General features: G+C 45.9%; 1 protein-coding gene across 1 annotated transcript in view; it reads right to left on the reverse strand.

The window, feature by feature from the left end:
- LOC105944218 (zinc finger protein 420-like) overlaps positions 1–18,776 on the reverse strand; it is a 48,463-nt gene extending 29,687 nt beyond the window's left edge. Inside the window, exons 1-2 of the mRNA XM_045135696.1 lie at positions 18,607–18,776; positions 14,320–14,384 (exon numbers count right to left, since the gene is read on the reverse strand). Coding sequence (XP_044991631.1) covers positions 14,320–14,322 — 3 coding nt within the window. The 5' untranslated portion in view covers positions 14,323–14,384; positions 18,607–18,776. The remainder of the gene's footprint in view (positions 1–14,319; positions 14,385–18,606) is intronic.
- Between the last annotated feature and the right edge of the window lie 8,066 nt (positions 18,777–26,842).

The raw sequence follows: 26,842 nt of genomic DNA on the forward strand, positions 1-26,842 counted from the left end.
TCATCTCTTCTTAGAGGATCAGCTCAGGGACACATGGTTAACACCACAACCTATCTGCAACCTTGACCAGCTGTTGAACACTACTGAGATCCTTTGGTTACAAGGAACCTTTATGTCCTTTCAGCCCTATCAAACTGAACCCGTCACTTTGTCTCTTCTTCAAGGGGAATGCTCTGCACCCTGGCCTCTCATTCTCGAGACATCCTATTTGTCATTCTTTGTATTCTTGGATTAATCTCTACAACTCCGTAGCCTCTGACAACTTGATTAATCCAGACCATCCAACATAGCACATCATCCAGACATCATCTTACACATAATTCAAGAATACAGCTATGTATGGCCTTCTGATATGGATTAGGCTGTCCATTACCTCCCCCCTCCACCAATGGCTTCCCCTCTTCTATCCCCTTTTTCTATAAAATTTTCTCTGTGTTCTTTTTTACATAAACAGTAAATCTGGAATGTAACACTCCCAGAGCTGTCTCTAACAACCTGGGTATGCTTACAGAAAGTCTAGGATCTAGGAACTACCTCCTGTTATTGTCATTGAGGATATTTCTGAGCTGAGATGAGGGAATTTTCCTCAGCACACCACTCAAGGCCCTTTCTCAGAGGATAGATTTTCTCTTCCTCCCATAAAGCTCTCTCTGTCTCTCACCATCTTGCTCTTTCCTTGGCTCATGCTTGCCTCCCCCTTCTGTTGCTCTTTGCAGCATATAACACATATATCTCTGTCTATGGCTTCAGATCTCACCTGTCTTTTCTGGTTAAAATAAAGTATTAGAGTAAAAAAAATAGTTGGTTTCAGGTCTCTATCTTGAATCCAAATTCTGACACTAAGCTCTGTCTCTGTTCTGAGGACCTTAAGTGAATCCCATCTGGCCCTGACCCCACAATATGCTAAACAATCTGGCAATCCGGGTTAGAGCCCAAGGACCACCAACATGTTTCAGCTACTAGGCAGTCATCCACTATATTTCATGGTCTCCTGTGCCATAGGGAATGTCATTTGATTCAGACACAGTGGGTACAAAAACCAGTGTATTTAAACCCTGTAGAATATGAGGCATGGATAGGAACACTGCAGCCACAGTGTGATACTTAAAGGTGGTGTCACTAGATGAGTTCTACCAGCTGGATTTTATGGGACTTTTGCTAACCTGTGTAATGTGGCCTCCTTCCCAGCCAACCCAGCATTTCCTGAATCAAAGCACTGAGAAGCAGAATCAGGGCTCTTGATTCCACCAGACATAGCCCACCTGTCAGCTCTGGGGCAGCTCTATGTGTGCCTCTGTGTTTGTTCCAGTGGCTGTGTTTATCTGTCTGTGGACTCCCTGTGCCTTTCTCCTATGACTATCTTTATCACTGTTTAAATCTAGGTGTTTGACACACTCTTTGTCAGTGTTCTCTTTCCTGATCCATTTATCCCTTATGTCTCTGAATCTCACTGCCTCTTCTTCAAGCACTGAGGTTGCTACCACCTGGACTGGGCTGAAGATTCCTACTTTTTGGCTGCAAGACTATTATAAGGCAATTTCACTCATTTAGTCAGACAGAATGTATGTGTCTGTACTTAGATCTTCCTGCATGCTACAAAACGTATCTGCCATTTAACCACATATTCAGTGCATTATTTAAAGGTTTGTTTGGAGACATGATCTCATTCCAAACCAGGCTAGCTCTATCTAAATGGGATACTCTTATCTTGCCTGCCCAACTAGGTGGTTTTACAGGCCTGCACATTCAGGGCCAACTATGTGTCCTTGCAGAAAGAAGAGCCAGGGCATGTACTAACTACCCTTCTTTCTCCTTGGCTTAACTTCAGCCTCCTAATCAAGGATCCCAGTGAGATTTGGAGGTGGGCCTTCTGAAAAACTGAGAATGTATGTCTCCTTGCACCTCTACACCAGAATCCTGAAGCACACAGTAGTGCCCTAAGAATACCAGCTATTCAAAGAAAAGGACTTGGAGACAAGGGTTCAGAGACGGTGGGTCATGTTAGTTAAGACAGATAACAGGAGCAGACAAATGAGCACACTGCACAACAGCTAAGACCCTAGATGCAGAGCCAGAATACACAGACTTGTATCCCCTATTGCTCTGGGGAAGAGAACAGACCAGGGGAAATGAGGACATGAAGCAGATGCTTAGTGCAGGAGAGGAAGGACAGAGGGACCCTTCTTGTCTCCACCCTGTGATGGGTCCACAAGCCCTAATTTCAGTATTTTCCTGGGCTTAAGCTGGGTTAGAATGAAAGGACAGAGTTGAAGGCTTTAGAGATAAGGGGCAGGAAATTAGGGACTGTACCCCAAGCCTGCTACAGAAGACTCAGTCTACTTGCTTTTTTCTTTTTTTAATTTTATTTTTTTGGTTTTTCTAGGTAAGGTCTCACTCTAGCCCACGCTGACCTGGAATTCACTATGGAGTCTCAGGGCGATCCTCCTATCTCTGCCTCCCGGGTGCTGGGATTAAAGGCGTGCGCCACGACGCCCGGGTCTACTTGTTTTTTCTATGGCTATACCTGGATGTCTGCAAATCTGTTCCTCCATCCCTTGACTCCCAATTCTTCACTCTATTTCTTTGTTCTATTCTTTAATTTTTCAGAGAAGTCTCAATCTATATAGCCCAGGCTGCCCTTAGTTTATAACATCTTCCTGCCCCAGCCTCTTAAGAACTGGGATTTACAGCCATGAGCTGTAAACCCTGTCGTATGCCTATAAATTTCACCCATTTTGGACTCCTTTCTTATTTCTGTGTTTTTCTTTAGTATTTCTGTCACACTGAAAGTAGTTTTGAAGACTTGGCAAAGGACATCAGTAGCCCCCTCATACCACGTGTATAGTTAAGTCAGGGTACATGATTGCAGGAGCAACCTTGTGATCTGAGAGTGAGAATGGTAAAGCTCCTGTCCATCTGAGCTCCACCCATCCATTTCCTCAGTTGGTAGAATTCATTTGCTCTTGCTGAAGCTCCTGCATGTTCCAAGAATAGGTCTGATTCCATTCCTTCCTGATGCAATGGAGTCTCTCCCATCCAGAATACTTCTTCCTTCTCATGCTGGCAACAAACGCAACATCAGAGACAGAACTGTGGTGTTAGATCCATGACTACACCCTGCCATGCCTCAGTTTTCCCATCCAAACCATTCCTTCCCAGCAAGGAGGCTCAGAATTAGAGCTGATCTGGAGCCACTGAACACATACATAAGTCAACAGGTTAGAAATTGGATGCTAGAGGCAAATATGTCTGCTCCCACTTCATAGCATAGTGCTCATAGACTCTAGTTCTGATGAAAACTTGAACTGAATTTTTATACAAGGTTGGATAATGACAATGTGGTCCTAGATTGAACTTGTCCCATAGTGAATGATCCTATCTGGTCTCATATGTGTGCTGAGAAAGGCCAGTTAGGTAGACAGACAGACATGCATGCACGCACAGGCATAGACATAGCTAAGGAGGGGTTAGATGAGCAAAGAAACTAGGAATGGCACTGTATGTACATAATCTGAGCACTCTGCAGGTTGAGATATGAAGAATGCCATGAATCAGAAGCCACTCTGTACTACACAGGGAATTCCAAGCCAGCCTGAACTTCATAGTGAGACCCTGCCTCAAACATACAAACAAAAAGCCTACCAAGGTAACACAGGTCTTTAATCACAGCTACTAGGAGGCCAAACCTGCATTACTACAAGTTCAATTCCAGCCTGGCAAATAGACTGAGAACTTGTGCTTTCCCCCCCACAAAAAAACCCTGAAAATGTCATTAGATTGAGTAAAGAAAAGATGGAGGGAAGGCTAATCAAAATCAAAGAGGATATAAATAAATCATATGGAAACCTACTTTTTTGGACAATGGAACACTCAGGAACCATAGATTGTTAACTAGAAAATTTTCAGTGCTAGGAATGGGATACATTCCAGTGAGTTGTTGGCAAGGGAGGTCCCTGATGCCCCCAAAACATTATAGGCCATTGCCGAGGCCCTTGGTTTCCCACCAGGAATAGATGGTAAGACCTTACTGCTGAAGATTCCACATACTTGGGCTGCAAGGTCACTGAGAAATGCTGCTGGAACTGAGCTGAAAACCTCCTCCATGTAGACCAGCTGACATAAAGCTGGAAGAAGCCATTCTGCATGCAGTTCAATGGGAGAGTGAGAAATCACCAGTGAAGGCACTCAACAGTGGACACTGCCAAGTCTTAAATTTTGCCAGCCAGGCCAAAGGAGCCAACAGGTACAATAGTGGCACATCTGTCATGGGGGAAACCAAATGCCCTCTAATTTGATCAGAGGCCCAGTCCATGGGAGGGAATACATCCCTGATACTGAAAACCTACAACAGGGGTAGTCACGAGCCCTAGGGGTATAACGTTTGCTGCTGTCTGGCTAAATGTATATACTATACTCATCAAACTGTCCAGTAAGCACTTCTCTTAATGTTCATACCCATATATTAATGCTACACTCACTTCTTCTTCAATAGAGAACTCTTTTCAGATGGCAATGACCTTGGGATGACTCAGAAGTGCTGAGAAGAAGCAACAGAGGAGTACTCAGCACTGTGATATCTCGATCACACCTTCCAAGCCTCAGGGTCCATTGAAGAAGAGGTGGCAGAAAGAATGTAAGAGCCAAAGGAAGGGTAGGACTCCTTAAAATGTGCTCCTCCGGACAAAAAAATGGCCTGGATATCCATGTCCTCACAGTGTCTGACACTGCCTACACAAGACCATCATAATAGGAGGAAAAGATGATGACATCAAAATAAAAGAGAGACAGATTGAGAGGGGGTAGGGATATGATGGAGAATATATTTTAAAAGGGGAAAGTGGGGGAAGGGATGGCTTTACCATGGGATATTGTTTACAACCATGGAAGTTGTTAATTATAAAAAATAAAATAGGGCTGGAGGGATGGCTTAGCGGTTAAGGCATTTGCTTGTAAAGCCAAAGTACCCAGGTTCGATTCCCCAGGACCCATGTAGCCAGATGCACAAGGGGCACATGCGTCTGGAGTTTGTTTTCAGTGGCTGGAGGCCCTAGCATGCCCATTCTCTGTCTCTCTCCCTCTGTCAAATAAATAAAAGTAAAATGTCATGGTGGGATGTGTGACTCTACTTCTACTTCCATCATTCCTGAAACTGGAGATAAGGCTACTGAGGGAGCTGGGGCACGCAACAGCTGCAAGACATGTCACCTCTTTTCCCTGCCCTATCATTGCCCTTCTCAGTGCCACTGCTGAACCTCCAGGCAGTGCTTCTTTGTACTTCCAATGTCCTCAAACACTGTTCCTCCTCTCAGGTTTACATCTGGGGGGAGGGGGAGGTTATATACCCTTAGGCATTAAGCATGGTTCATTTCTAAATTTTTTTAAAATTTTATTACAATGATTTTGTTTGTTTTCTAAGCAGGCTCTTACTGTAGCCTAGGCTGACCTGGAATACACTCTAGCACAAGATGGCCTCAAACTCAGAGTGACTCTCCTACCTCAGCTTCCTGAGAGCTGCAAATAAAGGCACAGGCAACAACACCTGGTTCAGTTCTTTGCTACTTTAACATTCTTATTTGAAATCTCTTTGTATCTAAGGAATATTGTTTCCATGCAAGCAGGCTACACATAACTGTTTTGGAATTCTCATCTCTCACAAGGTGAGAAACAGCAAGACGGTATATTGAGAAGCCTCTTCCCTTTTCACGTCCTCTTCCCTTTTCATCATTCTAGTCTGTCTCATTCTTTCTAGGAAATACCTCCACCTTCAGACCTCCATATATTGTCCCTCAAAACTCCTTCTATCAAACCTGACCTCCACACTCAGTTTCCCCACCAAATTTCCTCTTCACTCAAAACCCTGTTTCTTCCAACTGCCTCCTGCTCTAGAAACAATTACCAGATGCAGTCCTCATTTTCCTGCAGACTGTGTCCTCTCGGTCAGATTCCCCTTCCACCTGGAGATCCTTTCCAGCAGCATTCACTCACTTTCTCTGTCAAATCGTTACCGTCATAACCCTCAGGGCATCTATAAGTCTCCTCTCACCCTTCTACCTCACAAACACTTTGCCCCACTTAATCCTCCTACTTCTGCACACTGTGGGCCTCCCTCAAGCCCTCACTTCCCACAGAACTTTACCTCATGCCTCAGACTTTCAAGTCCTGAATTAGGACATCACCTCTTTCCTCACATCTCTCAGGACTCTTTCTCTAACAGATACTCCTCCCTCACATAGGTAACTCCCTTCTCCAACTGAAAGATTGAGGAAAATCAGCACTTGTTCTATTACACTATGATCTCTCAAAACCGAACAAAGGGCTGGAGAGATAGCTTAGTGGTCAAGGTGCTTGCCTGCAATGACAAAAGACCCAGGTGTGATACCCCAGGACCCTCACAAGCCAGAGGCACAAGGTGGTACATGCATCTGGAGTTTGTTTGCAGCAGCTAGAGGTCCTGGTAAACCCATTCTCACAATCTCTCCCTCTCTCTCTCAAATAAATGAATAGTAAAATATATTTCAGGCTGGAGAGATGGCTTAACAGTTAAGCACTTGCCTGTGAAGCCTAAGGACCCCGGTTCAAGGTTTGATTCCCCAGGACCCATGTTAGCCAGATGCATAAGGGGGTGCATGCATCTGGAGTTCATTTATAGTAGATGGAGGCCCTAGCACACCCATTCTCTCTCTCTCTCTCTCTGTCACACTCAAATAAATAAACAAAAATAAACAAAAATATATATTTCAAATTTTATGTTAAAAAATAAAGCTGAGCATGGTGGTGCATGCCTTTAATCCCAGTACTCGGGAGGCAGAGGTAGGAGGATTGCTGTGAGTTCAAGGCCACCCTAGACTACATGGTGAATTCCAGGTCAGCCTGAGCTAGTGTGAGACCCTACCTCGAAAAACCAAAACCAAAAACAAACAAACAAAAACCCCTAATATCGGGAGGCAGAGGTAAGAGGCTCACATGAGTTTGAGGCCACCCTGAGACTCCATAGTGAATTCCAGGTCAGCCTGGGCTATAGTGAGACCCTATCTTGAAAAACCAAAAAAAAAAAAAAAAAAACAAGCCTAATGTAGACACAGAATTCTCCAGTACTGTGAAGTCAAAGCCATTGCCCCCCCCCCCCCCCCCCCCGCCTTCCCCAGGTGGCAGTCAGTGGGGCACTCAGCACCTAAGCCCCGCCTTCTGCTTCACTTTCTGTACAGTGAGTAAAGTTCTATAACATACTTACCTAGGAGGTTTGAGATCTCTCAAGGAAGAACTGTTGGGATCTAGAACAGCCCCCAGCTTATCCAAGGGAATTGTTTACCCCTGCCTCTCACTCTGGTTGGGAAAGGATTACATGGCCCTATTCTCCAGCACAGCAAACTGAGTCATTGTTGGGTCCCGAAAGGCCCAGCGAGAGACCTAAAATATTTGTTCCAACAAGGGGACACTGACAATCATTTCTCTAGGGAATATCCCACCCCTGAGGACTGTTCCTAAAATGGTCCTTCACCCTGCTAAACTAAATAACTCCCTCCCTTGCGGAGGATTGCTGGCTTTGCCTCTGATCTGGGCCTCTCCAGCTGCTTGCAATACAACTGCCCATACCACCTTAAAAACTGCTCAGCCACCTTCCTTATCCCCATCCAGCTTTTCCCAATGTTTCCTCCTGACATTTGGGCCCCGCCTTCCCCTAATAATTCCAGTATAGATGTGGGATACATTCATGCTTCCTTCTGTACTTTTAACACAACTGAGCCCAGTGCTCAACACTGCCTGCCTTCTGAAATGGCTTATGTTTGTGGAGGCAGATTGGCCTATGACTTTCTGCCCACCAATTGGACGGGCCTTTGTGCCCCGGCCACCTTAATCCCAGATGTAGGTATGATTCCTGGAAGCTGCATTCCCTGGCTGAGACAGTCCTACAAAACAGGAGAGGACTAGACCTACTAATGGCCAAAAGGGAGGTGTATGTTTGTTTTTACAGGAAAAATGCCGCTTTTACGCCAATAAATCGGGAATCATCCAGGACAAGATTAAGAGGCTCCAGGAAGACTTGGAGAGGAGACGGCGAAGGGCCTACATGACTTCTTACCCTACCTCCTCCCTGTACCTGGACCCCTCCCCCTCCTTCTCCTTCTCCTCACTATTGGGCTTTGTGCAATTAACAAAATTACACAATTTATTCACCAGCAGCTAGAGACAATAAAACTTCATCAGGTCGAGATACATTATCACAGGCTGGCAACTCAGGAATTAAGTTCCTCAGATGACCCACTGCCAACTCCTCTGCCCTCCACGCGACCAATTACGGGTAAGATCCCCAGAGGGGACAACCTAAGATAGGGGCCATGGTGACTAATGCTCTTACAAAAACAGAAGGGGGAGATGTTGGGCCCTGAAAGGCCCAGGCGTGAGGCCTAGTGGAACTTCCTGAGCCTAGCTAAAGTTGGGCGACCTGTCTCTGGCCAGCTATGACTCAGCAAGACGCCTAATGGCTTCTGGCCTGCCACTTCCGTAGGGTAATTGTAATTACCATTTCAATAGTTAAAGTTTACTATTGGCCACCACCTCCTAAAATCCCCACCTTCGCCCCCAACATGATATAGGCAACTGCTCACAGTAATAAAGCGAGTTTTTTGTGAGTTCCTGCTTTGAAAAGACTCCTGACTCAGTGTGGTTTTTCTCCGGTGGCCAGGAGAGGTTTCTGAGTCATCCTACGCTCATTTTCCTCCTTCAACCCCTAGGGAGGAACCAGCAGGCCTGGTCCTTCCCTCAGCACTACCTGCCTGCCAGAGGAGCCCGGCAAGTCATGATAGGGAATCAGATTCTCTGACATCCTACTGGGATGTAAGGAGTGGAACCCAGGGCCCTGGGCATGCCAATCAAGTACTCTACCACTTATCTCTACTGTGTTCTTTTATTGTATTGTGGTTTAAAAGTTTCATTTTGATTTTGTTTATTCAAGGCAGAGTTTCATTCATTCTAGCCCAGGATGACCTGTATTGTGGTTCAGTGACAGAACTTGTTAAGCATACACAAATCTCTAGGTTTGTTCCCTAATAAAACACACACACACACACACACACACACACACACACACACACACACACACGGGGGGGGGGGGATTGAAAGAGAGATGGCTCTGAGAGGAAAGGGGCAAATCAAATAGCAAGGAAGTGGAAATCCTGATTTGAGCTGCTATCCTACAGCCCCAGCTACTGATAGAAAAGCCTCCTGGGGAAGAGGCGGTGAGAGTCCCAAAGATACCAAGGCAAGACTGGCCAGTGACAGCAGAAACAAAGGAGAATAGAGCTCAAACAGCTGGTTTAGACAAGATACAGAGGTAATCACAAAGACGCAGAAATGGAGAGATGACAGAGATTCAGATACAGAGACACGAACCCAGAGGTGAACAGCAAGCGAGGCCAAGGCAGGGCGGGATCAAGAGCCCTGACTTGGCCCTCCAGGGCTTGAGTCCAGGAAACACTGGAGCAGATGGCAAAGGACTCCCCAAACAGTCTGGCAAAAGTCTCAGCTTGCTACAGTGACCTCGAGAAACCATCTTCCTGTGCCCCAACACTCTGTGACCACAGTCTGCATCTCCAATCCACCCTGCCCCCATAATCCACATGGAATGTATACAAGGGATCTAGTATCTGCCCACATAATACCACAGCTCCTAGCATGACACTCCTGCTCCCTGAGTACCCCAATATGCACAGCCTCATGGGACTCCAGACCACCATAGCACTAACTATTCGGGTGTCTTCCTGAACCTGTGTCTCACAGCTGAACTTGCTGATGGGGCTCAGGTTCAAGATAGGCAGACTAGTCAGAGTGCATGGCTTCCCAAAGGTCAGGGCCTGATTAGGTCTACCCAAGAATACCAGACTCCAAAAACAAAGGACAGAAAACAAATAGATAGAAGTTATGTTATGGTTATCTGGCAGAATGAACAGCACATATTGTCCCAGGGACAAATATGAAATTGTATAGATATCTATTTGAAATGTCCTGGAAACCATATAGAAGGGCTCAGGAGTTGGGTATCATGGGATCCTATGGTACCGAACTGAGAACTCAAATGGTAGAGACAATGAGAGTCAGGAGACACTGTGCTAGCCTATGGTTGAGATATAGGAGACAGTTTACCTCCCCTGGCTAAGGAATCTAGTCCACAAAAGCTTCATTTTTGATTTCGTGGGCACAAGGTACTCTGCCTTAATCTCTCCACAGAAGCTTGCTAGAGGAAATAATAGAATTTTCATGTATAGACCTGGAAAAGGAGTAAGACCATACTCAAAAGTAATTTATAAATGACTTGAGAAAAAAAAAAGTAATTTACACTTAGGACTTGAGTAAGCATGATTAATCACTACTTTAATACTATTTGAAATATCATTGTATAAATTGTATCACTGTATGTCGACAAACTTCACAGCAAAAGTTGCTAATTCTGCTGGAATGCTTCACTCTTACAGACCAGGCAGATGCCAGACTGAAGGGCTTATTTTTCTTTCCATGTCCCATGAATTTTCCTTTCATTCCTTTTTTCTGTCTTTCTCTTGACCATGCCTGTACACATGAGATATCCTCTAAGCTCTCCATCAGATCTGGCCTCTATGCTTAGAACCCCTCCAAAGCTCTTCTTTCAGACCATGTTCACTCCAATTTCCTGCTTCAAAACCCAGTTTTTGACTTATTCCTGACTGCTACAGACTGTGTGTCACCTCCCTCTGGCTCTTACCTCCTCCTGCAGAGCCTTACTTGGTCCCTCACATTAATCTCATCCTCACCTCCACCTGGTGGATGTTGCTTCCATCAGTGCCTCACCTCCTCCAGAGTCCCTGGTCTCCAACCCTCAGTCAATGACCACCTTTAGAAGGTGTTCACTTCTCCCTCACACCACACCTTCTCCTTACACCTGGCATACCTGTCTTCCTAACACAGGTTATCCTCTCATAGACCATTTAGTCTCTCATCCATCCTTACACACTAGGGACCTTCAACAACCAATGTCTCACATCCTCTTGAGGCACCTCTGAGCCCAGTGAAGAAAGTTTTCTGGAGTATTGCCATAGCAAAGCCACAGTATTGCCTGCCCCATGGTGGCAGCCAGTGCATGATTAAGCCCTGCACTCCTGAAGTCAGTACTGCTTCTCATACAATGAGCCAAACACCACACTCCACACTTCTCCTTGGCTTGTGGTCACAAGAGACAGTGGTGGGCTCAAAAGCATCACAGGCTGTTAGCTATTCTTGCCTTTCTGTGCCCACCACACAGCAAAGCATGGAGTGCCATCATTCTATTTTCCAGAAGAACAACATAAGTCTCAAGACAGGACCTAGCTTCTCTGAGATCACACATAGAAAAGTTGAATGGGAATGGAGATGAGGGCTCTGTCCATATCAACCACAGTTTCTACCACTGAAATTTATCCACTTGATTTCTGTTTACATCAGATTTAGTCTAAATTAAGCGGGGCTACCTTGAACACACTATGTAGCCCACACTGGTCAGGAACTTGAAACACTTCCTTCCTCCTTCCTAATCTTCTTCAGAAGATAGGATGGTAGACATGTTCCACCATGACTGTTTGCAAGTTAAGATGTGAACCCAGGTCTAGGCCACATCCCTATTTTTACTGGGGGATGGCATCAGAAAGGAGGCTTGAGGAATGAGGCCTGTGGGCACAGCTGCTCCTGCATTACATGTTAACCATCCAAAAGTGTGGGATCCCAGCCAAAGTATCTTCCCAGCCCATGATTCAACACCCACTTTCTTTCTTTTTAAAATATACTTTAAAAAATATTTTATTTTTTATTTCTTTGAGAGAAAAAGAACAAGAGGGAGAGATCAAGATCTCCAACCACTGCAAACAAACTCCAGATGCATGTTCCACTTTGTGCACACAGTTTACATGGGTTCTGGGGAATTGAACCTGGGTCCTTTAGCTTTGCAGGCAAGCACCTTAGCTGCTAACCCATTTCTCCAGCCCCCCAACTGCCAATTTCAATGTTAGACCATTGAAGACATAGGAAGTGACAAAGATGGAGATACAAAAGAGGACATGTGTGTGCAGCATAGAGGTCAAAGTACACGAATCCACAGGCTTAGCATTAAAGTAGCATTACAGTTGGACAGCCAGATATACTTAATACTTAGCCCACTCAGGAAATTCATCCTTACAACTCGTGTTTCTCTAGAGCCACTTCCTGGCACAACTATCTGTATGACTCAGAGTTCTGTTCCTTTTATTTATTTATTAATTTTTTTTAGGTAGGGTCTCACTCTACTTCAGGCTGAGGTGTGACCTGAAATTCACTATGTAGTCTCAGGTAAACTCGAACTCACTGTGATCCTCCTAACTCTGCCTCCCAAATAATGGGATAAAAGGTGTTTGCCACAATGCCCAACTAGTGAGAGTTCTGTAGAAGAGAATGGATTCAGTGACTGTTATTATAAAGTGGATTTGTTAGATTGGCTTACAGGCTATGAGCTGGGCAGTCCAACAATGACTGACTGCAGGCTGGAGAATCTGGGAAGTCTGTGGCTGCTCTCAGTGCATGAGGCTGGAAGACTCAGCAATCCCAATCTGGCACTGGAGGCCTACAGGATTCCTGGGGAACTGCTGGCCTTCAGTCCATGTTGGAAGGCTGAAGAAGCTGGGTTCAGATGTCCATAAAGGAAACAGGGTAGACACATGAAACAGTGAGTAGCAAAGTCAGCCAGGCGAAAGGCTGTTTTCCTGTCACTTGAAGGGCTGGTTACTCTGAGGACCACACAAGAAATGTATTTCTTAATTCCTGATCTGATCAAATTGGCAAAGATATTAAATTATCACACATGTATATAGCATTATACATTCTTATCACTCCCTTCCCCTACAGGACTGTCCCTGTCTGGCTGGATCCCTTTCTTCTCCCAAATAATGTCAACCTAGCATTCCTGCCTTACCTATACCATGAACTGTGAGTTCAATTTTTTAATATTTCCTTTTGATTTTAAAAGCAAAAGAAGTAGATGAAATTCCTCCTGCCTGAAGCTCTTCATTAACTAGAAAAACAGGCCTGTACTGCCTAGATTTTAACCAGGTATACTCCCCTTTCCCATTTCACCTTAAGAAGGCACTAAGGACATACACAGACACTGGAAGGAGATGGGAAGGGATGAAGTTCTGCACAGTTACTGCTGGAATCCTGCACCCTGAAGTGATCATCCAAGCTGGACAGAGTCCATTCTGAGACTATGACACCACACACTCATGTATAAAAGATTCAGAAAGGGAAAAGGCCTAATAAAGGTCACCCAGCCACGAAGAGGGGATCCTGAATACAGCCTATGACCTAGTGACCCCAGGACTTGAAGGAGAGGCTTTAGAAAGAACAGGTAGTGAGAGATATAGACTAGAGAGAGACAGGACACTGACAAAACAATGTGGGGTCACACATTCACATGGCTGAATTAGGACAATGAATGAGTGAGTCACAGAGACTAGGAGACAGAAAGAAGAAAGGTTCCAAGGTAACAACCTAAGACACAAATCCAAAAACACACAAAGTTGCACATGTGAGCTGTAACCTCGAACCCTGGCTAAGCCTCCCTGAAGGGCTGCAACAGGATTTAGGAAACACAGAAGAAAGAATGGCTGCCCTGGGGAAATGGATGGCCATGATGAGCAAAGTTTCTTCGGTTTAACTGCTGACAGGGTACCTGGTGAAACCAACTTCCCAAACCCCCCACACTACTGCTGCACTGCTACACACCACGACCAGACACCACATGTTACCCCACACCATGGGCATGAGGCCCAACCTCCGTTACATCCAGATCAAAACACCACAGATACCATCCAATGCCATGCTGCCACCATGAAGCCTTCACACACCTTAGCCTAATGGCTAAAACATGCCTATGGATCTACGATAACCTCACTACGCAAGATGAGTAGCCTCCTGATGACCAGTAGTAGGTGGGCATCACCTAAGTTCATCAGAGCAAGAGACAAAAGTTTAGGTCACAACAGATGGGGTTCAGAACAGCTGGGGGATAGAATGGAGCCTAATGCCTCAGAAACAGCTACAAGATCGTGCAGGTGTTCGATCACACAGGCACAGCGTTGCAAGAGCTTGGAAATGAGTTATGAGGGCTCGAGGAGGTGAAGGGTCCGGGAGTCCTGGGAGACAGAACCCAGGAGTCTAGTAAAACAGACAGTGGGGAGCCAGTGGATAGTGTTACATACGTGTGTGTGTGTGTGTGTGTGTGTGTGTGTGTGTGTATTTTTTTTACTGTTTCCCTTCTCTGGCTTAGGAAGCCAGGCACAAACTTACCATGTCTAGATCCTGGGTATAGTATCCTCTCTTGATCCCACTGCAGCAAAGTTTCACAGAGTATTCTAGAAAATTTCAAATTTCCATATGGAAAATTAATAAGGTCATACCTCAAGGTCATATGCTTTGGCTTTAATCATAAATCAATATTACTATAGCATTATTATTTTAAGTATATAGAAGGAATATTCTATATATGTGGGTAACCACAGAAAATGTTGCTATCTGTGCTCCAATTTTTCACTTTCACACACAACAGACTTAAAGCAGATCCCAGTGTGAAGGGCTAATTTCCTTTCCCATGTCCTCTTAATTTTCTCCATTTTTGTTCATCTCATCCTTTTCTTAGGCCCTGACTTCAATTTTCAGATCTCCTAAAACCTACCTTGTTCCTGAGAACTGGCCTCTAGCCCCCAAACACCTCCAAATCTCCTCTCCCCTCAGAACCCTTTCCTGCAGTCTCCTCCCTCAGACCCTCACTGCCTTCCCAGACCATAACTTCCTCCTTCATACCTATAAGGCCTGTCTTCCTCATATAGACCCTCCTTCCACAGACCCTTTAATCCCTCATCCATCCTCAGAGATTGAGGAACAGCAAGGACTCACACTTCTACCACTGCATTTTTTTTTTTTTTTTTGGTTTTTTGAGGTAGGGTCTCACACTAGCCCAGGCTGACCTGGAATTCTCTATGGAATCTCAGGGTGGCCTCGAACTCACAGCAATCCTCCTACCTCAGCCTCCCAAGTGCTGGGATTAAAGGTGTACGCAAACACACCCGGCTCCCACTGCTTTTAAAAGCCTATGTAAGGGCTGGAGAGAGGGCTTAGTGGTTAAGGCACTTGCCTTAAAAACCTAAGGACCCAGGTTCAATTCCATAGTATCCATATAATCCAGATTAACAAGGAGACCATGAGTGTCTGGAGTTCATTTGCTAGAGGCTGTGTGGCTCGCCCATTCCCTCCCCCTCACTGCCTCTCTCTGTGTGTCAAATAAATAAAAACATAAAGTATGTTTTAAAACCCTGTGTACTTAGTGAATACAGAGCCATGGACCAAAGTGTCATGGTAGCAGGCAAGTGGACAAACCCACTAAATCAGCAAACCCTGGCATCAGCTTTTTTGCTGCACAGTAAATTAAGCTCCATATCCCACTGTTCTCCTAGGTCTCCCAGTCACAGAGGGAGGGCTGGTGGACTGTAATGCAGTTCTGGCCTGCACAAAACAATTGTTTTTGACTCTTGCCATGCTGAATCCATACCACACTGGCCCACAGGGTGCAATTACTCCATTATAGAGGGAAAAACCCTGCAAAACTGCAGGACATAGCTTCTCTGTGGTGCCACTGAGAAGTGACTGGGAATGAATTTAAGGCACAAGTCACGCCAGACATGTGTTCCATCAGTGAAATTTATATAGTTGTTTTTGTTTGTTTGAAAAAGAGTTTTACTGGGTATCCAGTTGGACCTTGAAATATCTCTGTACACCAGAATAGTCTGGAACATGTGGTTCTACCTTCTGCCTTAGGCTCCTGAGTGGCTGGGATTACAAATCCTCACACAGATGACTGGAAGTGAGATTGAACTCAGGTCTTGGCTCCCTTCCCTGTTTTACCTTAACAGGAAATGTATGGGGAACATCCAGAGAGAAGGAAGGAGGCAGGAAGGGGTAAGACCTCTGGGCATGGCTGTTCCTGGTATCCTGCATCCATTGTTAACCATCCACCTGGCAGGGTCTCAACCAGAGAAAATACCTCCCCAAACCAGAGTTCCACTCTGATGTTCATTGCCTTGTAGATACGCCACAGAGGACAGAGACAGATATGAGGAACAAAAAGGGACAGGTAGACTTCTGGTTAAGATGGCAGTGTAGGAACCAGGCCAAAGCAGCCTAGGGAAGAAAAAGCAAAAAACAAACAAACAAAAAAAAAAAAAAACGGCAAAATACACCCTTCTACTAAAAAGTGAGGTCTATAAGAAATTACCAACAGCAACAGAGAAGTAGGAGAGATTCAGAGCCTACATAGGCAGGCAGAAGGGGCTCCAGCAGTAAGGCTCCTAAGACTGGCCTGAGCCACAGGAAAACTAGGTGAGGAGATTCTCCACCCACACTGGAGCAAGAAAGGTGAAGGGGAAGCTGGGAGTAGTGGCACATGCCTTTAATCCCAGCACTGGGGAGGCGAGAGGTAGGATCGCCATTGAGTTCAAAGCCACCCTGAGAGGACAGTGAATTCCAGGTCAGCCTGAGCTATAGCGAGACCCTACCCCCCCCCAAAAGAAAAACGTGAAGGGAGGACAGCAGGGAAAAACGGAGGAGCAGCTCGAAGAAGACAATTGGGAGGACCAGCGGGAAACATCAGCCACCATCCACAGCTTCCCCTCCCCCACCACCAGCATAGGCACCAGACAGCACCAGAGACCTGGATTAGGAAGCTCACCTACACAGGTGATGAGAGCAGAGATCCAGCGACCCAGCCAGCCTACCTGAACCCACAGCGCAACAAAGAGGGACCCAAGCAGGAGCGCAGCATAACTGAGACCAAAATCATCCCAAAAGGTAACTGGGATTACACCAGGAAAGGGTCTCACATGATCACAAGCTGACTTGGAACCCTCAACAGACCAAAAAGGGAAAGGTAGCTGGAAGTTGGTGGCTCATGTCTTTACATCTCAGTACTTGGGAGGCAGAAGTCAGAGTATTGTTGCAAGCTTCAGGCAAGTCTAGGCTACATAGTGAGCTCAAGGTCCATCTTGACTATAGAATGAGACACTGTCTGGAACAAGAAAAAGAAAAGGAGAACAGGGAAAGGAGGAAGGGGACAACAGACACACACAGAGAGCCTAAGTAGCATGGGAAGTCATATTGCTCTTGGGCAGGATTGAGGTCCATACTTCATTCCTCTGCCCCTGAGTATCCAAAGTCTCCCCCTCTGGGCTGTCACTCAGTGAAAAGGTTCAACCTCAGTGCACAGGGAAAATCAGGAAAGCCCCAAGTGATATGCCTGTGTATCGGGAAGAAGATGGAAGCAGACTACTTCTGCCCTGCCTCCCTGTTCCTGTGCTTGTGAATCATGTCTCAAAGTACCTGGACCTGTTCTCCACCAGCCAGGCCCTTGCAGAGGAGTTGATCTCACCCCAAACCCCAGTGCCTGCCCTAGAGCGCTAACTGTGGCTTCCTGAGCTGTCTTACTGAGTCTCTGTGTCTCTCAGGAGCTCCCTCCCTTCCTCCACAGCTCTGACTTCACAGGACACACTTTGTGCTCTGAACACTCTAGTGGGGGAGACCTATTCAGCACCCCACCCCTGCCTGAACAGACAACATGAGTCCCAAGGCAATATGCACATACAGGGACTTGTTTAAGAGAAGATGTGCCTAAATAATGTCACCCAATAAGGAAGTACACGGTATCTGGATTCCAATCCATCTGTGAGTGACCCTAGTGTCTCAAGGATGTGCATCCTGGGGAAGGGGAGGTGGTGAGGGACACAGACACACTAGGGAACCATGAACCAATGATAACAGAGACCAAAGAAATGCTGATCACGTGCCTGGAGTTCCACAGTTAGAGATAATCAAAGAGATCCACAGAAAGAGAAATCAGAGATTAAGTGATAGACAACTAGAGACAGAATCCGAGACTCAGGAAGAACTCTGGAAGTGAGGTGGCACTGCAAGCTTTGGTGCCGAATCCCTGGGGACCGGGCAGCCCGAGTCAGAGAACTCAGGGTGTATAACCCACCCAGAGAGGACCAGATTAACAAAGCTATTATCCATCTAGCTGACAAAAGTCCCTTTAACTCATCCAGGATTAGAGCACCTGGCAAATCCACCCTTTCTGGCTGCTCCAGTCTCCAATGTCCTCCAGGATCCATGGAGGTGGTCCCGTGCACGGCTCACCCCACCCAACAGCACCATAGCCCGGGCTCCGGGCGGCCCCTCGGCAAGCGTCCCACGAGCCTTCTCCAGAGCCCGCCAGCCCCGGGGCTCCTGCACGGCGGCTGGGAAGTCAAATTGCTCTTGGCGGCGGCTGCACGCAGCGGGCCGCAGGCCTTGGCACGTCCGAGGTGCGGACGCGGCGCGGACAGCTTCCCTCCCTGGCTCGGAGGCCGCGCACACTCCACGCCCCGAGCGCTGCGGCCGGCCGGACTCTCCGCGGCGGGGGGACGCGTGCAGGGCGGCCCGATCGCGAGCTCCGGCCTGGGGACCGGATGCAGAAGACGCGGAAGCCATGCCGCCGCCATGCGGGTCGGCCGCCGCCATGCCCGCCCCGGACCCGGACGTCACACTCACCATGTCCGGCGTCCCCAACGCCAGCGGTTCCGTCCGCTCTCCCGCCGCACGGTGGCTCGGGCCGCACAGTGGGAACCGAAGCCCCCAAACTCCAGGAAGGAAACGGTCCCGGCGTCCCCGAGCTGCAGGACGGGCCGCGCGCTCCGACACAAAGGCGCGCACTGCGGAAGCCGCCCCGCCCGCCGCGATCCGGGTGGACCGCGCGCCCATTGGACGAGGCCCGAGCCCCGCCCCCGGCCCTGACTGACAGCGGGTGGAAAGCGCGCCCATTGGACGAGCCCCGCCCCCGCCCCCGGCCCTGACTGACAGCCGGTGGCCGGAAACGACGGGCTGATGGAGCATCTCACAGACTCAGCCACCAGGCCTGTTTCGCTGCTATAATTTCAGCATTTGGGGCGGGGGGGGGGGGGGGCGGGGGCAGGGGCTGAGGCAGGCTGACCAGCAGTTCAAAACCAACCTGTACTATAAGAAACCCTGCTTTAAAAAATACCTATAATAACGATGCAAAAATAAACATTGTTGTCGGCCCCTGGCGGGATTGCAGCGCCGGGGTTTCGGCTGGACGGGGTCTCCCCCGGTCTTCCCAGCGGATCCTGGGAAACCTCAGGGCGGAACCTACAGGGACAATGGCCCAGGATGGCTCTGTCGTGGAAGAGCTCGGGTCTTGTCCCGTCTCGGCAGAGCCCGAGCAACCGGCCGATTTCGGCGGCCCGGCAGCAGGGCGCCCTTTCGCGCCTCGGGAGTGGGCTCGGGAGCCAAGGGTGGACCTGAAAGGCGAGCCCTGGGGGCAGGCTGGCCCCTGCGGCCGCACTGGGCCACTAGGGAACTACAGATTCAGGCAGCTGTCTATAACTTTCACACCCCAGTCCTTCTAGACAGCCCAGTCTGTGTCATCAGCCACTGGGGAGCCAGGACCCTGAAAGGCCAAGGCTACAGCCCCTGGGGACCCCTTCGCCCTTGGAAAAGGCCTGGAGGGGGTGCTCCTGGCCTTGGTACTGGAAGATAGCATAGCTGCCCACATGGTGAGCCCCACAACTGAAAGACCCACTGTGGGGAGCCATTTTGGCTGGACTTGTATCCATAGCTCTGGGCTTCTGGCAGCAAGACATTAGCAAAACTATAGCAGCCTACCTGTAAGCAAGATTATGTAAATTCAGTGTGGGGAAGCCTTTTGGCAGCAAGACCTACTTGTAAGCAAGATTATGTATATTCAGCTATTTGGCTGGTCATTTGTACTGAGAAGTGATTGAAGTGCAAAACCTCTGTAACAGGAAGGGTTTTTTGATAGAAACTTTGAAGCTCATAAAATCTTTGTCCATGGAAAAACTGTTGGTAAAAAGATATAAAAAGGAATGCTGAGAAATAAACCGTGTCTTCAGTCCTGGCTTGAGGCCTTGCTTTGGCATGGGGTCCATGCTTTCAGTCTTTCTTCGGTCTTTCCTTAATCCTCACTCCCCATCAGGCTCCAACCCTTTCAGCCGGCTGGCTCCAGCAACCCACCATTCTGGTCACTCTACTTGCCCAGTGCCCTACCCCCACCAGAGTCAGACCAGATTCCTAAACTGTTATGCCCATCACACAGGCACTCCTTAATGCTAGACCTGTGTGTCAGCGATCTTCAGCCTAGAATAGACCATCCCCAATTCAGCAATTCAGCTGAAACCACATCTACCCAGTATGAGAAACTCTTCTAAACCCCCGCCCCCACACGCACACAAACACGTGGGAATGATGGTGGTGTCTTTATACGTGTGAGCATGCTGGTGGTGTCTACACCAGTCTCCGTTGAGACTTTGGATATCTTAAAAATTAGGCAGACCTTTAAAAAATCACATTAAGGGCTGGACAGATGGCTTAGCAGTTAAGTGCTTGCCTGAGAAGCCTAAGGACCCCGGTTCTAGGCTCGCTTCCCCAGGACCCACATTAGCCAGATGCACAAGGGGGCGCACGCATCTGGAGTTCGTTTGCAGTGGCTAGAGGCCCTGGCGCACCCATTCTTTCTCTTTCTCTCTGCCTCTCTCTCTCTCTCTGTCTGTCACTCTCAAATAAATAAATAAAATTTTTAAAAATCACATTAAATACATAGGAATAATAAAGATTCATTAGTTTATGGGGATCTAGAGGTGGATGTGCATATTTCTCTCGTGTCATGCTCATACCTTATACTCAATTACTGCCTACTAGAGTTTTCAGATGTGAAGCATTATGGATGCAACTTTCCTTTGGGGCACGCTTTTTTTTTAATTTTTTTTTTGGTTTATTTTTATTTATTTATTTGAGCGTGACAGCTAGAGAAAGAGACAGAGAGAGAGAGAGAGAGAGAATGGGCATGCCAGGGCCTCCAGCCACTGCAGACAATTTCCAGATGCGTGCGCCCCCTTGTGCACCTGGCTAATGTGGGTCCTGGGGAATCAAGCCTCGAACCGGGGTCCTTAGGCTTCACAGGCAAGCGCCTAACCGCTAAGCCATCTCTCCAGCCGTGGGCACACTTTTGAGGCTTGTTATTCCAGCCCTATGGAATGCTGACTATTGTATCCACTTTTGCTGATGAATTCAAATGTATTTGAGAAGGTATATCCAGCCTCCATGCTCTTCTTTATTTACCACCACGATGAAATGTTATGACATTATAAGCCTGATGGCAACATTTTCTTTCCTTAAATTGCTTCTGATTATGTGTTTTGGCCAGTATCATGGAAGTAACAGCACCAAGGTGAAAAGATTCACCATTACTTTATGCTTGTTTTCCTGACTGGCTTTCTATACTTGAGCAGAAAAATACATGTGTATTAAGCATTCCTTGCTACTTCTTTTTTTTTTTTTTTTTTTTTTTTAATTTAAGAGCGACAGGCACAGACAGAAAGACAGATAGAGGGAGAGAGAATGGCGCGCCAGGGCTTCCAGCCTCTGCAAACGAACTCCAGATGCATGCGCCCCCTTGTGCATCTGACTAACGTGGGACCTGGGGAACCGAGCCTCGAACCAGGGTCCTTAGGCTTCACAGGCAAGCGCTTAACCACTAAGCCATCTCTCCAGCCCTTACTTCTTTTTTTTTAACTATTTTTTTTGTTGTTGTTGTTGACAACTTCCATAATTTTAGACAATAACCTATTGTAATTCCCTCCCTCTTCCCACTTTCCCCTTTGAAGCTCCACTCTCCATCATACCCCATTCCCCTCTCAATCACTCTCTTTTATTTTGAGGTCATCATCTGTCCTTCCTCTTATGATGGTCTTATGTAGGTAGTATGAGGCACTGCGAGTTCTTGGATATCTGGGCCATTCTGTGTCTGGAGGAGCACCATGTAAGGAATCCTACCCTTCTTTAGGCTCTTAAATTCCTTCCACCACCTCTTCTGCAATAGACCCTGAGCCTTGGAAGATGTGATATAGATATTTCAGAACTGAGTATTCCTCCGTCACTTGTCAGCACCATGATGCCTTCTGAGTCATCCCTCGGTCACTGCCATCTGAAAAGAGAAGCTTCTCTAACCAAAAGTGAGGCTGGCAATATATGGGTATGAGCATTCAGGGCAGTGCTTACTGGGCAATTTTGTGAGCATAGGATATATAGCTAGCCAGACACTGGCAGATGTTACCCCACAGGGTTCCTGACTACAGCTATTTTAGATTTCAGTACTAGGGATATATTCCCTCCCATGGAGTGGCCCTCCAGTCCAATTAGAGAACAATCGGTTACCCCCATAACTGACATACCACAATTGCAATAGGCTCATTTGGCTTGGCTTGCCAAATTTAAGGCTTTCATTGTCCACTGTTGAATATCTCCACAGGTGATATTTCTCTTTCCCATTGAAATGCATGCAGCTTTCTGTCTGCTTGACTACATGGAAGAGGTTTTCAGTTTATCTCCCTCAGGATTTCTCAGTGGCCTTGCAGCCCTAGTATGTCGAATCTTCAGCAAAAGGGTCTTACCATCTATTCCTGGTGGGAAACCAGGAGCCTTGTCAATGGACTATAATGTTTTGAGGATATCAGTGACCACCCTGGTCCACAACTCATTGGAAGGTATCCCATCCCTGGAAATGAAAATTTTCTAGGAACAATCTAGCTTCTGTGTGTTCCACTATCCAAAAAAGTAGGTTTCCATATGAATTATTTATATCCTCTTAGATTTTGATTATCCCTCCCTCTACCTTTTCTTTATTCATTCTCTTCCCCTGACCTCATTTATGCCTTTTCACCCCCGTTAATCTGTTTTTCTACACACACACACACACACACACACACAATACCATCCCATTAAGTCCCCCATCCTTTCCTATTCCATTTATATCCTCTTTCTAGCTTATTGGCCTCTGCTACTAAGTTTTATTCCTACTTACAAAGAAGTCCAATCATTTGTAGCTGTGATCTGCATATGAGAGTGAACATATAATGATTGGTTTTCTGGGCCTGGGTTACCTCATTACGTATATTACTTTTCAGATCCATCCATTTTCCTGCAAATTCCATTTTTCTTTACCACAGAGTAGAACTCCATTTTATCAATGTATCCCATCCTCACTATCCACTCATCAGTTTAGGGACACTAGGCTGGTTCCCTTTTCTAGCTATTGTGAATAGAGAGGCATTAAAGATGGTTGAGCAAGTATCTCAAAGGTAGTGAGATGTGTTTGTAGGATACGCACCTTGCAGTGCTATAGCTCGGTTATATAATAAATCTATTTTTAGCTCTCTCAGGAAACTCCACACTGATTTCCACAATGGCTGCACCAGATTGCATTCTCACCAACAGTGTAGAAGGGGTCCACTTTTTCCACATGCTTGCCAACATTTATGGTCACTTGTTTTCAACTTGTTTCCATTCTGACAGTAGTGAGATGGAATGTCAATGCAGTTTAAATCTGAAGTTCCCTGATGGCTAGGGATATAGAATGTTTTAGATGTTTATTTGACATCTGCATTTCTTCCTTTAATAACTCTGTATTTATTCTATAGTCCATTATTATTATGATTATTATTTATTTTTTGGTTTTTCGAAGTAGAGTCTTACTCTAGGCCAGGCTGACCTGGAATTCACTATGGAGTCTCAGGGTGGCCTTGAACTCATGGCGATCCTCCTACCTCTGCCTCCCAAGTGCTGGGATTAAAGGCGTGTGCCACCACGACCAGCTTAATAATGGCTAATTTTAAGCCAATAAAAATAATCAGACCTTAACATAAATTCAGTTTCTGGCACTTCATATACAAGTTGCCCATAATTTCAAATTAGGAAATTGTCATGTGACTGGGTTTTGATCTTAGTTTTTTTTTGGGGGGGGGGAGATGAGGTAGTGTCTCACTCTAGCCCAGGCTTATCTAGAATTCACTCTGTATTCTCAGGGTGGTCTCAAACTCATGGCAATCCTCCTATCTCTGCCTCCTGAGTGCTGCAATTAAAGGTGTGCATCACCACGCCCAATTTTTAGTTTTTTAGGGTTTTTTTTTTTTTTTCAAGGTAGGGTCTCACTCTAGCTCAGGATGACCTGGAATTCACTATGGAGTCTCAGGTTGGCCTCGAACTCATGGCGATCCTCCTACCTCTGCCCCCCAAGTGCTGGGATTAAAGGCATACGCCACCACACCCGGCCCAGTTTTTAGTTTTTATTATGATATGTTTTTACGTATGATGTAGAATGGAATTTGCATAGGGGGAAGGAGGGAAATACCATGGTTTGTTTATAACTATGGAAGTGTCAATTTAAAAATTTTAAAGATATGTTTATATAAAGATTGATACCAAGATTATAAACATATAAACAGATTTTAAAGTCACTGCACCTTGATATGTAGCTAGACATTAATGAAGACTCTTCTAAAGTTGTAACAACTTGTCATGTTACTTTTGAAAAGTAAGTACCATCTTGCCAGCCCCACTATTATTATTATTTTGTTGTTGTTTTTTCAAGGTAGGGTCTCACTCTAGTCCAGGCTGACCTGGAATTCACTATGGAGTCTCAGGGTGGCCTTGAACTCCTACTGATCCTCCTACCTCTGCCTCCCATGTGCTGGGATTAAAGTCGTGCGCCACCATGCCTGGCTTGCACTATTATTTTTAATACACATTTTTACTCAATCTGATATTTAATATGTAATTTTTCAGAAGATTGTGACTATAGAAACCTTATATATGTCACTGGTACCAACAGTACAAATAAAGGAATGATTATAAATTCATAAATGACTTAGACATCTCAAGAAAAATGAGCAATCCCCAAGATGCTTGTATTGCTCTACGCCATAATCCACTTAAAGAGAAAACAGAGGAAGGTTCCCCCCCCCCCCCCCCCCCCCCCCCCGCCTTATGGAGCAAGGAAACTAAATCTGGAATACTACTCAGATAAGACTTGTCATTGTTTCCCCTGCCATTGTGGAGCTTCCCCTCGAGCCTGTAAGCCAAAATAAAACTTTTCTCCCAGAAGCTTCTCTTGGTTGGGTGATTTCTACCAGCAATGCGACCCAGACTGCAACATAGATATTAACATGGTTGACATGCATTCATGAATGCTAATATATCACAAGTGCAAAATCTTCCAAATAAAGAATTCCACCCTCACATTGAACTAATGACAGATACAGTCTACCTCAAACTGCTTTATAAAATTTATAAAAGTATGTTCGATATTTGTGTAGATGAAAATAATTGATTTGTATGTGTGTACTACTCCATTCTTTTCAAGGTCATTAAAATGTCAGAGGTCCTCCCTGATATGTGGAGGATTCAATGTGTGTCCTAGAGAATATATACTATGAGAAATGTATTCCAAGTAGAAATGGAGAAAACATCTTCTCAAAGACCTCTTGTTCCAATAAATACATTGTCAAAGCACATAGGTGTGAAGTATTTTATGAAAATGAGATAAATTTATATAACTCAGGATCAATATATACTGAGCCACCCAAAGCATGATAGAATAGTTTTGCTAATATTTGCTGATCAATGTTGTTGATAATAATGTTTTGATACAGAGATATTTTACAAAAACCTAATTGCATAGGCCCCATTTCATAAGTGCATGTGTAATAATTATGAACTGGTACTGAGAGTGCACAAAACCAAGTGAAACAAACTACAAGAAAAATTCAGACTTTAAGTTTGGAATTTTAACAGATTACCTGCAAACACAATTTATTTATTTATTTATTTTTATATAAATTTATTTATTATAAATTTATTTATTTATTTATTTGAGAGCGACAGACACAGAGAGAAAGACAGATAGAGGGAGAGAGAGAGAATGGGCACACCAGGGCTTCCAGCCTCTGCAAATGAACTCCAGACGCGTGTGCCCCCTTGTGCATCTGGCTAACGTGGGACCTGGGGAACCAAGCCTCGAACCGGGGTCCTTAGGCTTCACAGGCAAGCGCTTAACCGCTAAGCCATCTCTCCAGCCCTGCAAACACAATTTAAAGCTAGAGAATGAGCAGCTGTTAAAAACTTAATTGCCGGGCCTTGGCGTGTATCTGCCCCATAATTTTTTTTTTTTTAATTTTTTGTTTATTTATTTGAGAGCGACAGACACAGAGAGAAAGACAGATAGAGGGAGACAGAGAGAATGGGCGCACCAGGGCTTCCAGCCTCTGCAAACGAACTCCAGACGCATGCGCCCCCTTGTGCATCTGGCTAACATGGGACCTGGGGAACTGAGCCTCGAACCGGGGTCCTTAGGCTTCACAGGCAAGCGCTTAACCGCTAAACCATCCCTCCAGCCCTGCCCCATAATTTTAAAACAGCAATATGATGTTATGTTATAGGAAACCGAGTCACGCAGAGATTGTACCAGAACTAGAGAATCAGAAAACTTATTCATGTCAACATGGACTCAGAGGACTACTTTCCATAGAATGGATATTGAGCTCTGATAATTCAGGGTTTTTTACAAAATATATATTTTATTTATTTAGTTGAGAGAGAGAGAAAGAGGCAGAAGGGGACAGAGAGAGAGAGAGAGAGAGAGAGAGAGAGAGAGAGAGAGAGAGAGGGAGAATGGGCACGCAAGGGCCTCTAGCCACTGTAAACAAACTCCAGATGCATGTGCCCCTTGTGCATCTGGCTTACATGGGTCCTGGAGAGTTGAACCAGGATCCTTTGGCTTTGCAGGCAAACACCTTAACCGCTAAGCCAGCTCTCCAGCCAATTCACGGGTTTTATAGATAGTATATAGCAGGTAGTTTGACATTATCTTGAGTTACAATTTTGCAAGATTACATAATTTGGGGACACAAAGAGAAAA

Source organism: Jaculus jaculus, chromosome 16 (genome assembly GCF_020740685.1).
Source record: "Jaculus jaculus isolate mJacJac1 chromosome 16, mJacJac1.mat.Y.cur, whole genome shotgun sequence".
In the NCBI taxonomy this organism is placed as follows: Eukaryota; Metazoa; Chordata; class Mammalia; order Rodentia; family Dipodidae; genus Jaculus; species Jaculus jaculus.